At 45.6% G+C, this 15,939-nt stretch overlaps 2 protein-coding genes across 23 annotated transcripts in view; both read right to left on the reverse strand.

The window, feature by feature from the left end:
* NDST2 (N-deacetylase and N-sulfotransferase 2) overlaps window positions 1–705 on the reverse strand; it is a 131,353-nt gene extending 130,648 nt beyond the window's left edge. For all 6 annotated transcript variants that reach the window (XR_007889489.1, XM_051619587.1, XM_051619582.1 and 3 more), the window contains exon 1: window positions 505–705. The gene's annotated coding sequence lies outside the window, so the exon portion shown is untranslated. The remainder of the gene's footprint in view (window positions 1–504) is intronic.
* A 4,262-nt stretch (window positions 706–4,967) lies between these two features.
* CAMK2G (calcium/calmodulin dependent protein kinase II gamma) overlaps window positions 4,968–15,939 on the reverse strand; it is a 118,507-nt gene continuing 107,535 nt past the window's right edge. For 10 of the 17 annotated variants that reach the window (XM_051619605.1, XM_051619599.1, XM_051619601.1 and 7 more), the window contains 4 exons: window positions 12,092–12,167; window positions 11,508–11,602; window positions 10,169–10,414; window positions 4,968–7,672 (listed from right to left, as the gene is read on the reverse strand). In XM_051619605.1, coding sequence (XP_051475565.1) covers window positions 10,182–10,414; window positions 11,508–11,602; window positions 12,092–12,167 — 404 coding nt within the window. In that variant the 3' untranslated portion in view covers window positions 4,968–7,672; window positions 10,169–10,181. Of the gene's footprint in view, window positions 7,673–10,168; window positions 10,415–11,507; window positions 11,603–12,091; window positions 12,168–14,617; window positions 14,744–15,939 lie in introns of all 17 variants that reach the window. The other 7 variants (XM_051619593.1, XM_051619590.1, XM_051619595.1 and 4 more) reach the window with 1 other exon arrangement.

Genomic DNA, 15,939 nt, shown 5'->3' on the forward strand with positions numbered 1-15,939 from the left:
GCCAGCCGGCGGCCAGGGCAGAGGAGAGAGCCACTGCGAAGGAGCTGCTGCTCCGGTCCGCGTGTCGGCGGCTCGGCGCCCACGAAGAGCAGCCGGGCAGGACTTTGAAATCTCCGGCCCTGGGCGCCGCCGAGAGACACGGCCGCCGTGGCGGGAGACGGAGCCAGCTCCCGGCGAGGCCGGGCGCCCCGGCCGCACAGGTGGCTGCGGGGCGGGCGAGCGGCGCTGAGCCTCAGGGGCCGGGGGCAGCGCCCACCCTGCCGGCTGCCCCAGCTCGGCCTCCCCGTCGGCGGCCGCAACCAGTCTCCTCCCGCGGCCCGGCCCCTCGCAGCACCCCCTCTGCCCCGAGCTGCCGTCTCCCGGCCGGCACACAACTTCCTCGGCCCCACCAGCACCGCTTGACCACCCCCGCCGCCCCCCGAGCAGGGCAGGGCAGGGCAGGGCAGGGCCGGGCCGGGCCGGGCCAGGCCGCCGCTACCGCGCTGCCCTCCTCCTCCATCTCACCTGCCGCAGGGAGTCCCGGCCGGGCGGGCTAGCGTGGGCAGGGCACAGCTCCCGGAGGGCGGGCAGGCGGACGGGCGGGCGTCCCCCGACGCCGCGGGAAGCTCTCAGGCCGGCCGCGGCCCGCCGGCTGCCGGGCGCTGGGCGTCCCTCCGGCCGCTGGGGGAGCCGCCTGCGCGCCGCTCGGCCGCCATCTTCCGCGCGAGGGAGGAGAGGGGCGGGAGGCCCCGCCCCAGGGCCGCCCCGCGCCGGGGGCCGCCGCCGCAGCCCGGCAGGTCTGCCCCCCGGTGCGCCGGGAGCGGGGCCCGCGGCGGGGAGCGGCGCCGCGGCCCCGGTTTGGAAGAGGAGCCGAGCGGGGCGGGCGCGGGGCCGAGGCTCCGCGGCAGCGCCGTGACGGGAGCGCGTCGCGCCGGCACGCGCGCGGCGGTTGGTGGCGCTGGGGGGGCCGCGGGGGCGCGCGCCGCAGCTGCCCTCGCTGACAGGGCGGCGCGGGCAGGGCGGGCCCGGCCCTGCGGCCTCCCCTGCCCCGGGAGAAGCAGACACACGCACGGTACAACTTCCTACTCGGAAAGGTGGTAGGAAGCTAGAATGGGGGGCGGGGGGGAGCCACATCACAGGGACGTTTCTTCTCAGCAGAGGATAGAGAAGTGGAGAGCGGTTTGGTAACGCTGCTACCACAGTCCTGCTTTTGAACCTGCTGCGCTGAATGCACCCCCCGCACCGGAGGAGCGGACCTGGAGGGGTCAAAGGCAGCAGAAATGGCTGGCGGCTAAAGAGGAGCAAGCAAAGGGAAAGCAAGTGCTCAGGGAATGAGGTCTCATCCTGGCCAAGTGCTGCTTCCCATCCCACAGGCTAAGGATTTCCAAGGCACTGGGGATCGCTCCTGGGAATCCCTTAAAAGCAGCAACACAAGATCTAATTTTGCTTTATAAGGACCTGTGCCACTATTGAATAGTTGGAAAAGCTTGAAAGTCACTGCTTTCAGACATACTTACAGAAGACTTTTCATCTTCAGCTAATCAATTTGTACCTGAAGCACTACAGATGCTTTTGCAAGCCCATAAAGCCCAAGTTAGCAGGTGACTCAATAACCAAAGCAGACAATCCGATGAGCAATCATATATTAGTGTGGTTCAAAAGCCTGTTCTGCTTCTGGCCAACAGTCCCCGTCCAGCAGAGGTTGGCAAGGCAGCTGCTCCCACCACCTGCACTGAGGCTACAGGCCCATCACACTGTGTCCCCATGCCGCCAAAATTCCCAGCAGCATATATTTGAACATACAACTAAATTTCTGTTGAATTAACCCAAACACGTGCCACAGTGCTTACATCAGACTAAATACCATCTCCCTGCCTGTAGCATCGCAAAACTATGCATGGCAGCAGCAGGTGATACCCAGTCTGCCACAGGCCTTGCCCTTTCCTAAACAGCTGAGCACATCTGAGCCAACTGAGGGAATGTGCAGCAGCTCAGCACTCCATGTCATGTGCTTGTAACATTTATGACCCAGTACTACATCCTGTGAAAATGGACTTACTGTTTCAAATCACAGCTTGATATTCTTGTAAAAGAATAGGTTTGTTGGTAGTTCCCCTCTCTCACTCAGTCCAACCACTCTCAGTTACACTGAGGGAGGGGAATCATTGACAGGAGTGTACGCTGTACAATATAGTAAGCTGCAACATTGGCTTAAAATTCCATTTTGATCTACAGTGGAAGAAACCACGCCAAGTAAGTCCCATGTCTCCAAACTCTTCCTCCCTATTCAAACCAACAGAGCAGAATTCACCCGTCTTCTTTCTCATTTCACCACAACTCTCAATCCCTCGGTCATCTTTGTCTTTCTAGCTACCTCATCCATAGCTTCCTCTACTCACTTGCCAGACACCTTTAAACCCATCTTGCATCTTTGCTCTCCTCCCCACACCAGCTCTCTTCCTCAAACTCCAAACCACTCCAGTGCGTGGCTTTATTACTTCCTTTCTATCTTCCTGGCTATCATACTGCCCTGTGCCTATCTCAGCACATCCTATCCCTGCCAACACTGCATTTCTCTGAAGCAACTTCTCCTTATGGTTATGTAAACAAATAATCCTTCCTTAGATATTTAGTAAAAAAAAAAAAAGCACTATAATATATTTATAATGCCAGCTTCTATTGAGGTTTTAATGGCTCAGGAAGCCTGTTTCTTTCAAAAGGGTAGGTCAAATATAACGCTGTCTAAGAGTTTAAATATGTTACTCTTTATGTGGATGCTCAATTAGGTATTTCTAATAGGTATAAAAGATTTTTATTGATACTGCAACAAATTAGGTGCTCAAACTTGCTGAATCATGATATTTCAAATACTTTCAGCATTAATACTATTTTGGAAAGAACAAGGCTGGAATTAGTTTACAAATCTTCAAAACATTTAAGACAATATATCTCAAAGTTTGGGCCTTTATAATATACGAAAAAATAGGATCAATCCAAAGCAATAAATTTCAAATGACACCCGAGTAGAGCATGTCCTTCTTGTATAAGTCTTAACTATGGCTAGGTTCTCTTAAAAACCAGAAGCATATGCATTTTTGTATTCTAATACTTGTTAAGAAGAAATTGCTTGCTTAAAATTACTTATAATTATCAGTAAATCCCAATTCCTTACTGGCAGGCAGGGCATTCCTGCTGTTGAGTTCTCAGGCACTAAGGATCTCAACTGAAAAATCCATAACCCTCCACTCAAGCCACTTTAAGTGCAACCAAGGACCACTTTTCCCAACTCTAAAATAAATGTATACCAAACCGAAATAAACAAACATTCCAGGTGCATTAGTCTGCCCTTCCAAACCTTTGTTCCGGGGGGGGAGGGGGGAAGGTGATGCACCTGTAAGGTGAACCAACAATACCACCCAGCTGCTCTGCATCACTGCTCATCAGCCTCTTCTAGTGGTTTCTGCAGAGGTCAGTCTATTATCTGCAAGGACATATGGGAAAGCTGAAGCAGAGAGCACACAAATTACTTGTCTGCTGTCACCTCACAGAGCCAGAGCAAACCTGGCTGTCCCTTTGTCTACATTAGCAGTTACATGTACGTAAAAGGTAACAGTTTTCATAATAAAACTGAAAGGGTATCTAACTTGAGGTCCATTTCTGCTTGTGCTTCTCTGCACTGTCTCATACATACTATGGCATAAAAGCACCCTGCCAGACTCGGTGCCACTAGCCCAGCAAGTGAGAGAAGACCAATCCTACTTTAAAAGGAAATCTGATTTGGGCACAAAGAAAAGCTACCATCAATCACAGGTATCCCACAGAGCAATCAAGCTCTGTGTACAAGCATTCATGTGCATATATTGGGAGAGAAGGAAGGAGTTCAGAAAACGATGGTCAGACACTTCTCTTAAGAAGACAGTAAAATGCCATCCAATATGATGAACAGATTTTAACCAGGCTGAAAATAAGTTTCTTAGGATATATCTGCTTGATAGGTCAATACTGCAGCTATCACACTGCAGGTAAGTACCATTCCCAATCCCTCGTGTCAGTTAAAAGACAAGAAAACCCAAGACAGGAACTTCTCTAGAGCAGATTCTATCATATTAGTACATTTTTTTCAGCTTCCCTACCCAAGACTGCCTAACAGATCTCTTGCAAGTGGTGAAGGCACATGCAGTACAGCGTAAGGGGAATGCCAGCACCTTTTCAAGTTACATCAATTCAAACACATAAAGGAACCCTCAGAAAAGTCCCATATATATGCCACATAAATATTCTTGATATAAGCATTAATTTGACTACTGTGCTTTCAGTAAGTCTTAAAGTGACTCTTGTCCCGATTAAGAGCTACTAAGAACACAGGAAATCATCACCAACTTTATCAGTATCTTCCTAGCACGTACTGGATCATACTGCAACATTTCTTCAAAGATCATTAAGATATGATTAACTGCTTCAGAAGATACTTTACCTGATGAGTGAAGTGATGAGTGATCTTGGATGTCAGAAATTATAGCAGAACCCTCTCTGATACCATAATAGCAGGAGCTATCTCTCCCAGCCACAAACAGATTGCCTTCAGTCCCAGTGGGCTGTAAAACTCTTACCTTCTCCCTTTAAACACCAAGAATAATTTTCCTCCTGTTTCAGGTGGCAAAAGCAATCATCTCTTAAGCAGCAGCAACTGACACCTATTTGCTAGGTAATTGCTGCAGTTAGAGGGGATTAAGCACACTGAAGTCTGGTGAGGTGATAAGGCAAAGCTACCCCCTCCCATCTGCAGTTCTTCCCACATGCACCTGAGAAGAGTGGGAGGAGGGTGGGGAGAGCAGCCATTTACCTTTTTTTCTTTTTAAAACATGACTCTTTAAAATCACATCATTTAATGACAGAAAAATAACGCTTTGCAGATTGATTCTTATCCCAGAAGTGCCGTTCCACATTGCTTCATGGTTTAAGAGAAAAACGTGACACTAAAAACTTGGCACTGTTTAAATGTTATTTTATTAAATATCTTCAGTTCAAGGTTTCATTGTAACAAAGCTATGAAGGTTCTACCAACATTCAGACCAAACAAACAAACACTAGCTAACTTTAGTTATTTCTATATCATGCAAAAATTCTGCATCAAATGCCTTCCATTTCCTGTTTAAAATGTGATATTTATAATATATATTATATAGATGCTTATATTAGCCCCATAAGAGAACATTAAGAATGCTAAAGGTGTACAGCTGTGTTTGATAATGGCCATACCAAGCTAAGGTTCTCATTAACTTAGAAAGAAACAAAACAAACAAAAAAACAACCCGAAGAGAGCTTGTCTCCAAGACTGTGCAAAACCAAAATACTCAAGTTCTTTTAAAATTTTCTCTGAAAGATGCAATTACTTAATACAGAGGGTTTTCTTTTTAATTATTAATCATCATCAGGTAGAGACAAGGAAGATCAGACCTAAAGAAGGCATGCATAATGTTTTGTATTTGTCTTTTTTTAAATGGCATAATTGTAACCTCCTGTTTGCTCTCTCTTCGTGGCTTTAAAAAAAACACCTGAATAAAATATCAAGGCTTTTCACTTTCCCACTTCACTCACTGGCATAGTGCTGTCATAAAAAATGTTTTGAAATAATAAAATATAGTGTTTGCCCTCAATGGGTTCAATCTCCACACTACTCCCTTGCATGGTGGAGGGAGGAAGAAAAGGGCATTTGCTCAGACAAGCCTGGGAGCATGGATGGTTTTTTCCTTCATCAGGGGTTTGCTGACCTAATCCTGGTGTGGGATAGCACCTCTCTAACATATGGAGCAGAGTGCTATCTGTGGAGAGAACTCCACTTCATGCAAAAGCTTTTATTTTCTGCATTCTGTTAAATAAGGATTAAAATTCCTAATTGGCTTTCTTATCTTGTGTAGTCTGTAAAATGGTTGCCTCACACTTAGTATGCTGTCAATATAATCACTTTAACTCCCTCAAAAGATCCAAAAAGTGATTAGGGGTAGACAGAAATCCAGGTAAAAGCCTATCCCAGCTTCTGCATGTGATGCCTTCCTTGGTCAGGAAAATCCTATTGGGTCAGCCAGAAAGGCCATTTTATTCTTGGGGCTATGCTCCCTCATTGGTAAGGTCAACAAAACACTTCCACATTCCCCACCCGATGAATAAAGGAAATTGACTCCTTCTGCAGAAAAAAATAAAAAATAAAAAATATTAACTGGCCCAAAGGACAAACATCAGATCACATGTGCTAATTCCCTTTCCCCTCTGCTTCATGACATAACACCCAGAAGCAACACAGGGAGGTGGTCTGGAGTCCTTCAGACAGTCTCTGAGGTTCTGAACTCATAGTTTCTGTGTTACAACATCACTGTAAAAAATAGAAAAATGACCCAAATAAACACTAGGAAACATGACACAAACATCAGATGGGTTAGTGGTTGGGAGAAGCACCTGGCTGGGGCTGCTGGCGCCCACTGCTATTTTACTCGGACACCAAACAAATCAAACAGGAGGCCAGGTAACCCCTTTAGTTCTATGGGTGCACATATTTCAGTATAAAAAACACACGCTATTTATGCCTCATATAGGAGTGTATGTGCAAGTCTTCATGAAGAACATAACACTAAGTTTTTTGTCTGCTTCCTAAGGAACATGTGTTCTGCAGCACTGTGGATCCCAACTATGCTACTAGAAAGGAAAAAAAAAATAAAATAGAAAATCCCATACATGTACTCTCTTCCTCTAAAATCTCTGCTCTTAATGCAATGCTTTTGTTTTGTTGAATTAAATAAGCTGGCTTCAAACCTCCATGTTTGGCCAGGTAGTGGCTGCTTCTAAAACCAGTATCTTTGAAGAGCAAGCTTCTACTTAAGTTATATTCACTTAAACCCATTTTTTAACTCCCTATATCCACCTTTAGTTTTAAATCAACATCCCATTTTGTTTTGTTGTTTGTTTTTTTTAAAAAAAGGTCTGTTTTGGGACCCAGCAGCTGAGCAACCAGCTTTCCATAGCATTCTTACTGTGCAGAAATCGAAGAAGAAACTCAGGCTGAAGTCAGTCTGCCAGGCAACAGGAAGAGAAGTGCCTCCTGTCTCTTGAGCCCCAGTCTTCTCACCGTCTCCTCTGGGGCCTCCTTGCCACCTCTCACGGACTGAAGTCACAGCACAGCCTGAATGTGATGTTACCTTCCATCATAGCTTTGTGGAGCACAGTTCAGCCATCGCTGCTCAAGCCGCCTCTGTTTTTATTCGCCCTCTCTTTCTCTCTCCTTCACTTTTGCTTTCCCCCTCACTTCATTTCTGAAAGATGTTCCAGCTGCTGCCATTTTCTTAGCCCTGGGGGAGGGGGCATGTTGGATAATCTGTCATTTATTTAGCATTATTCCTGTTTTTTAAATATTTTATACAAACAAGATGTCTTTTTTTGGGGGTTTGTTTTTTTTTTTTTCAGATTTAAAAACACCTTCGTACAGCAGAAACAGACACGATGGATCCATGGAAAACAACAGAAAGGCAGCGCCTGGAGCATCAGATGCATGCAGGGTTTCGTGCATTTGGCTGCTGCCTGTTTGTAATTTGTATTTATTTTTTTTTATGTCAAAACAGACATGACCGTTGCTGTCACTCAGGCACTCCAGAGCTGCTTGCTAAGAAGATTTTGCCCTCCAGCTGAGTATCTCCTCAAGTTGCTGCAGTCAGGGAGAGGTAGTGTCCACCCAGAAAGGAGAGGGGAGAACAGGATGGAAGATGGGAAGAAATAAAGTCAAACATTAGCTGTATGCAATTAATAAAACATGTTTTCCACAGGCTAATTATTTGGTGCAGGCAGAAACCCTTGCTAACATAACACAGGCTGGGGCTTGTGAGGAGAGCCCTGAAGACCAGAGGCACACACTTTCCCTTCCAGGTGGCTGAGTGTGCCAATGAAAATTAACTACTTACTAAAATTAATTACTTGCTTGATTGCAGCAGACATAAGCCCACTATCTAATAGTGACATGTCCCAGAAGCTAAAGAAGTTTCCCAAGGGGTGATCAAAGGCTCTGGTCCTAAGAACAGTTTCTGCCTCATTTCCAATTAGTTTTTGCCTTGAACTGAAAGCTTTTATTTTAATCTTCAGTTATTTTGTCTCTGTATGTTCTTAATATTTAAACAAATGTATGAGCCTTTCTACAGTTTTGCAAGTTGTAGCCCTAGTGACTGCTTTCAAAAAAAACTACTCCTGACTAATCTTCTTGTGTCAAATTACTGGATTTATTTTAATCAGTTTTAAGCTTGGGGTTTTTTATGTTTGTTTAGCATTGTCCTGCCATGGAAGTGTAACCAAAATCTTCTTTCTACCATTTCTTAGTTGGCAAATCTTTGTCACAAACTCTCTTACCAGTCTTCTTCCTTCTTGGTTCCTACTCTCTACTTATACAAAGTCCTCTGATTAACCTGAAACTGCTTTTATGGCTGCAGTTTCCTTTCAAGAAACATTACCCAAAACTGAACTCTGCCTACCAGGTAATAAAAACCCCACTGATTTCTATTTAAGCATTCTTATTCATCTCATTCCTTCTTCATCCCTGCCCTTCACTGCACAGGGACCAATAGTGCTCCAAAATGATTCAATGCTCTCTGATGGGGGCTGCCCACACTGACCTCACTCATAATTGCACGTGGTTACACCTCCTTCAGAACCCAGAAATGCACACAAATATTTCAACTTCAGTTTAGTTTATGGGTTGTTTTTTAAAAAATATTGTTTTAACCAACATTTTGTGGTTTGGAAATGGCTTCTGCTCTGCAGTCTTCAGAAACCCTCCAGCACATACTTTGTGAGGAGCTGCAACATTTCAGCAGCCAAGTCAAGGAAACACACTTCTTCTGTAGTAGCTAAGACTCTCCATTCCTAAGCTTCTTCAGAACTCCTAGATGTAGCCACTGAGCCACACCAATCTTCAATGTACTAATTTCTTCTGTTGTTTTTTTTTTTTCTTTGGACTAAATCCAGGAGAGAAGTTTCCCTCAACATCTTTGTGGATGAAAACTGCTGCAAGTAAGTTATTTTTTGTTTCCCTGCAAAAGCTTTATCCTTCTCACTGCCTTAGTCCCTGAAAATTCAGCTGATTGTCCAGCTCTCTGGAAAGCTTCCCTGCTTCTGGTGCCCCAACTGGCTTTTGCTTTTCAAATTCCATCTGTGACCTCTGCAGTTTGCTTGTGATAGTTCACATTCTTTTCCACTGCTTTCAGTAGGTCTGATTCCTCCACAACACATAAGAGTAAAAACTGCTCTTGGCTTAGTCCCAAGTAGTACACAAGACTCAGACTCAAGAAGTAATTATACTTGAGTGGCTCATCCTCAACCAACCACATTGAAAAAAGCTTGTCTCCCAGGTGTAGATATTTTTTTGTGTTTGCTCTTAAATAGAAAACCTTAAGTAAAACGGTCTTAAGATTAGGAAACTTAGATCTTTAAAATGAATGTGATACATACTTTAGCATAAAAATGAAAGGAGGCAGAAAGACTCTCTGTATCTAACTAAAAGAAACCAGTAAAGCAATAAAGAAGGATGCCTAAATGCTGCATAAGTAAAAGGATCTGCTGTCCTTCAGGAGCAAGAAACAATAGTTTCTTCATGTCAAATTTTATAATCCAATGCTGAATTGTAGGAGGCTAACTGGAGGACTTTTTAAATCCTTTGATACTATTATTTTGTTTAGATTTTTTTTCCTCTAACGTTTCTCAAGAATTGTTCTGCAAAGATTCTCTCTAGAACATGACATTCTTATAAAAAATGTTTTCTGAAATCACCAGCATGTAAAGGTAACATGCCTGGCAGCTCAGAAACAGCAAACCCATGCACAGCATGAGATGACTCTTCCTCTCTGCCCTGGATTAGCACTCTATCTGAGCACAGAGCTGAGTACCTGGGAGGAAGGACTGCTGCTACAAGGGTAGCTATGCTTAGGAACAGCTGTCTTGCATATGACTCCAGTTCATCAGGAGTGGCACATAATCCTACTGAGCCCAGAGGGCAAGGCTTAGAAAACAGAACACCAACTGATCAGCAGAAGTTTTTAGCCTGCAGACAACTGAAAATGGTTCTCTTACAGTCAGCTGAACAGCTCTGAATACTAAATTCCCACATAGAGGAGCCTTAGCTGTGTGTATGATATACTCCTTCCCTGATAGTCCATACCCGTATTTGATCCTCACTGGAGAGGTGCTGCAGGAGCTCCAGAGCAGTGGTAGTGGACATTCAGCCACTTGCCATCTCGGCGGTGCCAGACACGGGTCTCCTCAGATTGCGTGGTGCGGGGCCGGCCCTGGCCATCGATGTACTGTGTCAGGCGGATGTAGGCGATGCAGGCAGCATCTTCACCGATGACATGGACGTGGGGGTTCAGGATGGTGGTGTGTATTGGCTTGCTGTTCTTCGACAGTACTGGCAGAACATGCAAAACTATCAGCTTCATTTTACTACTAGGAAGGAACAGCCCCCGCATCCTCCAACCTGTATCGTATTCTCACCTTCCACTGGATTCTGGGATACAATAAAAATGGCTCCTGCAATTTTTCAGGCAAAATCCAAGCAATTCTTTCCCTTATCACCTATTGTTCTCCTCAGGAACCGTGCACTTATTATTGCCTAGAATCCCCTGGGCCCTTTTCTCCCACTTCTTCAGCAAAGCATACTTGGCACTTTTTCAACATCGGTGTTGCTGTTTCTTCAGTTATAGGAAAAGATATTTTAACTACAGAATATTGTTGCAAAAGAGTCAATAATCAGGAGATCTTTAAGCTAGGCCTGCATTAAATATGAACAAGCCTCAGAGAAGTATTAGAAGTACTCCCAAAGAGGCTTTTGAGAAAGACAAAGTCTCTGTGTATTTAGAACACTAGGAATTACCTCTGCTAAGGACCTTGACCTAACCCCCAAAATCAAACAGCTCAGGATTTAAATTTCAATTACCTCTTCCTGTGGAAACATCCAGGAAGGGAAGCAAATCCACTACAATTAATGACAAGCATTTCTCCAAACTCTTTTTCCTGCCCCAGACTGACAAGGTGATTCTTGTATCCATGAAACAGGTTCATTAGGTGTTAGAGATCTGAGACTGTCCAGGCAAAACTCAAAGCAAAGGCATGACTGATTTGTGCATGATGATGTTTAGCCATTCAGTATGTCTACCTCAAACATGCATGTTGTTTCCATCAAAATACACTCTTTTTCTCCACTTCCAGACCAGTAGGAAATCCAGTGCCTCAATCTTTTAAATATCCTGCAGTCCCTGCTTACAAAATATTTGCACCAGGAAAACTGTATGCCTACAGTGAAGGAATCTGGGGGTTAGAATTAAAATTGTTACTGAAAAAGGTTTTTTAGAGAAAGCATGCTGGCCATTATAACCCATGCACAAACAGCTTCTTGCTGGTTCTGATAACCAATAAAAACTAGAGGGCAATTTTCCTAAAAAATGTGGCATAAAGGAAGATTAGAAAGAAAGCTGTTGGTGTTACCAAATCTACCCACTCACAGTTCTCAAAGTAAAACTTATGGAAATCCATTCCTTCAACCAGGTTCCCCAGTGCTTCAGGTTCAAATGAGGTCAAGCCAGGATCACAGATTTTTCTGCAAAGAAAAGCACCACAGGCTTACAGTCTGCATTTGAGCCCCAAGGCTACTTACAAAATGAAGCCCTGGTATGGCATTTGACTCACCCTGTGTCCACCTAAGGATTTCCCTACATAAGTTCCTGGAGAACTCAGTCCTACAGCAACAACACAGGAATTGCTGATAGTTGGCATTTGACATAAAACAACCTTTATCTTTCTGGCTTTTCTTTTATTCTCTTTCTGCCCATCTCACTGCCCTCTCCCCTACTTTTCTTACAAAGCCAGGACATTCCCCTTTTGTCACTCCTACTGCTGTTTGATATCTGGCTTCTACTTGATGTCCATTTAGAAAGCTCTACCATATCCCTACTTGTAACTGATGGAGGCTAAAAAGCGTATAACTTTTTGTCATCCCTGACTGCAAGACAAGCCCTCATACCCAGAAGCCAGAATATCACTTGCACACAAACTGATGAACAACCTGTCAGAAGACATCTGTACTTACGTATAAGCCTCAAAGTCTCCATTATTGATGGCTTCTATCAACTGCTCTGTTATCTTAATGATCTCTTGCTTACGCACTGCGAACAAAAAGAAGGAGCAATTTAACTGTGTGCAAGACTTCAGTGGGAATAAAGGGCTAGTGGGTGCTTCCTACAAGCAATTTGTGGAGCACCATTAGTCTAGATCTCATAGGATGCTGCAGGCATCCACATGAGAGTCAGGGTGGGGGTAGGGGAGGGTGGCAGTGGTATGAAAGGGGAATGGTGATCCTGTAATGCAGGGAGAAAGCAAATAAATATGTCATATTCCATTTTTTTTTCTTCTAGAAAGGTCTAAGGCACCAGAGGTGTCTCCTGAATGACAGCCTGAGGTGCTTCTGGGGAGTTGGACCGAAGAATGTCAGTGAACCTGCCAATGTGAAGCCCTTGTCTGACAGCTTAAGATGTGGCTACCTTTCATCACAGTAGTCATATACAAAAGCCCACCACATAGATCAAGCCAATTGCAAAGTCTCCCAACAACTTGACTATCACCATCATCAATACCTCAGCTATTATGAATGCTGCAAACAAAGCAACTGGGACATGTAGGAATGACTTCTGCAAGCTAGAGAGACAATGGCAGCAGGATGGATGTGTTGGATTAACAGATCCTAGATATTCATTAGTATGCACTCCTTTCCTCAGGCAGTTAGCTTCTGCCAGTCCCTGTGGCACATTTTCAGCATTCTGAAAGTACTGCTATTGACCCAAGTCAGCACACTGGACTTTAAGATGAATGAAGACAGGGGTTATCTGTCTACTGTTATTTGACCCCTCTCTGGCCAGCACCTCTGCACTCTTTTCTCTTGGTTTCCCACAGCCCATTGCCCAGACCCCATCCCCTCTGAGGTGTTCTATCACCTGTGCTCATCTTAAAGAGTCCTTAACACTTGCAAAGTTTGGGTTGGCTCTGTTAAATAACACGGTTCTTGCTCTGTGACTAACTATGCATTATATATATGCCTGAGCCTGTATGCATACCCTTACATCTCTTCAGCCTTCCCCACTACTTCCCTGTGGGTAGAATATCCTGCACGTTATACAAGCATTTAGCATCTTCAATGTTACCAAGTAATCTGCAATTCAGACCACCAGAAGTGGAATTTTCTGCTCTTAAGCATCTAAAATGTAGGTGTTGGAAATGGAACCAGTCACCTGATTATTCCTCCTTTAGACCCTGAAAGAAACAGGCATTTCTGGAAGTCTTCACTGAGGCATCTCAGATGCCTGTCATTAGGAGAATGGTTTATAAATCCAACCGACTACCTTCAGATGTCCAAGTCAGGGAAGTTAAATTCCACTCTAAATGCCAGAAGATGCTAGTCTGAATTGTTGTCCCCTGTAAACTTTCATCCATATGTGCATCTCATCTCACCATTGATAAATGCAGCTGAAGAGCAACAAGATTATAAGCTCATTAGCTGTGAGAGATGTCTGCACTCATGCTGTAAATCAGTTAAGATAACTATACTACACAACATCTCAGGTAGGGGCCAACTGGATCTTCCCAGTGAGAGAGCTAGTATTGCCACTGAGGCTGTGTACACTCCCACATGTCAGAAGATGTATATAGAGAATGGATCAAAATGACACAGGGGCTATGTCTATTGTGAAGAATGTGTTTAAAAGCAAGTTGTCTGGAATTTCTTATGTATGGAGCAGGGCTACTTTTTAGACCTCCCTCCCATGCCACGCATACACCAATATGTGCAAAATCCACAAGATGGAGTCCATGGGAAAGGCTGCATTTGGGATGCGTAAGGAAATCTGCAGAAAACAGCCACATTGTGCTGACGCATCCTAAGGAGATTTGCACCCCTTTCCTAAGGGTCACTAGGCAGCAGCATCGACCCTATCTCCTTCAACCCAGGTCCATTCCATCAGGCTGTGCTCATCTTCTTGCTTTTACTACATGTCCCAGGCTACAACTAGCACAGAGGAGGTGATTAATTTTTTCCGAAGGACAGAGAGCTTCGGGATGTTATGGAGGAAGGCACTCGCGCCTAGGGGCCCTCAGAACTTACACTGCAGAGGGTACGAAAGGGAGACAAGCATGCACCAGCACGGATAGAAAAGCGTGACTCACGGCTATTCTCCTGTCTCTTTTGAACGAATAACCGAAGAGGCAGCCCCGCTGCAGCAGCCCCGCCAGCAGGGGACGGCAGCCGGGTGCACACAGCGGGCGCGGCAGGAACCGGGGCAGCCCTTTCCCGGGAGATCGCTCTGAGCACCGGGCAGAGCAGACGAGCGGGATCTCCGCCCCGGCGGCGCGGCCCCCCCCCGTCCCCCAGCCCGGCGGCGCCGCCCGCCCCTGCAGCCCGCGGCCCCGCCGCGCCTGCGGGCAGCTCCGAGGGGCGCTCCGGGCCGTCTCGAACAGGGCGGGTGTAGGGGCACAGAGGTGGAGAGAAGAGGGAGGGGAGCTTTACATCTACGGTAGCTAGTATTAGCTGCACTACTCCACTACTGCTACCCAGCTGCTAACTTACACGGTGCACGGTTAAGTACAAAGGGAACTACTGGAGTTAGCAAAGGCTCCGACCGAGCACGCTCTAACTCCAATGTCTGCCCTGGGCTCTCCCAGGCAAGAAGCTTCTCTTCACAAGACTGTGTAGCTGCAAAACAAACGTAAGCATTAAAATAATAACAAAAAAAACCCCAACCAACAACAACAACAAAAAAAACCAAACAAAACAAACCACACAACAACAACAAAAAAAAACCCAACAAACCAAAAAGGAACAAAACCAAACAAAGCAAAATAAAAAAAAACAACAAAGAAGTACAAACACACATACAGCCCCAACCCCGTCTGGCACACAAGAGACATCCACATCCCAGCAACCTCTACGGACTCTCCTGCCTCTGTCACACATCAGCCCAGAGGGGACCACCCTGGCACCGGTGCAGGAGGGACACCCCTTAGAGCATAGCTGGAATTGCACTAATGCTGCTGGAGGTAGTTTGAGGGTGACATAAAACACTGGTTGGAGTAGTGACAGAGCAGCACGAGGGCAAGTACGAGACGCGAATGAAAGGCAAAGGAAGCAGGCCACCCAAATCACTGCAAATCTCAACGCAGAGGGGAGGGGGGTGGGGGCGGGAGAATGCTGCCCCACTTGGCAGAGAAGTGATCTGGCACTCCTCAGTGTACCAAGCAGGGCCTTGCTATGAGCAAGAGGAAGGAATTACTAAGAAGGCAGAGATGGACAGTTCACAGCAAAAAGGACTTCAAGAAGAGATCATTTCCCTTCCATTCTAGCTGGGCAAAACACCTTTCTGCTTGCAGCTCATGAACAAGCAGTTTGACATCCTCAGAGCTACATAAAAAATGAGTAAGAGGGAGGCTCTGACTGCTGCATTGTAATGAGATACTGGTGCTGTGTGCAGGAAACCAGGGAAGGAAGACAGGAGGAGACAGAAGACAGCATGCTTGTTTCTTCCAGACTGACCTGAACAGAATAAAATACTCCAGATGTTCTCAACTCACACGAAGGATCCTTCCACTATAGCTTTAAACAGTCAGGCAACTTGTACAGTATGTCTGTGTAGGGGAAAGGCTGGGAATCCCACCTAGGTTTTCCCCAACCTACTAGTTTTTTCTATGTCCATTCTGAGTTTTTCAGCCACAGGCTTCTCTATGGAGGCAGCCAATTCAGGAGGGATCAGGCAGATGGTACTTTACTGGCAGACTAACCATGCTACCAGCTAACTGAGCTAGCAAGATAGACATGCAAGGTAAAGCTCACAACAGAGAAATGCCCTGCAGAGCCCACATTATCCACAGGTTTTCACTCAGAGCCTGTGACAG

The sequence above is a fragment of the Apus apus genome, chromosome 4 (assembly GCF_020740795.1).
Source record: "Apus apus isolate bApuApu2 chromosome 4, bApuApu2.pri.cur, whole genome shotgun sequence".
Lineage (NCBI taxonomy): Eukaryota > Metazoa > Chordata > Aves > Apodiformes > Apodidae > Apus > Apus apus.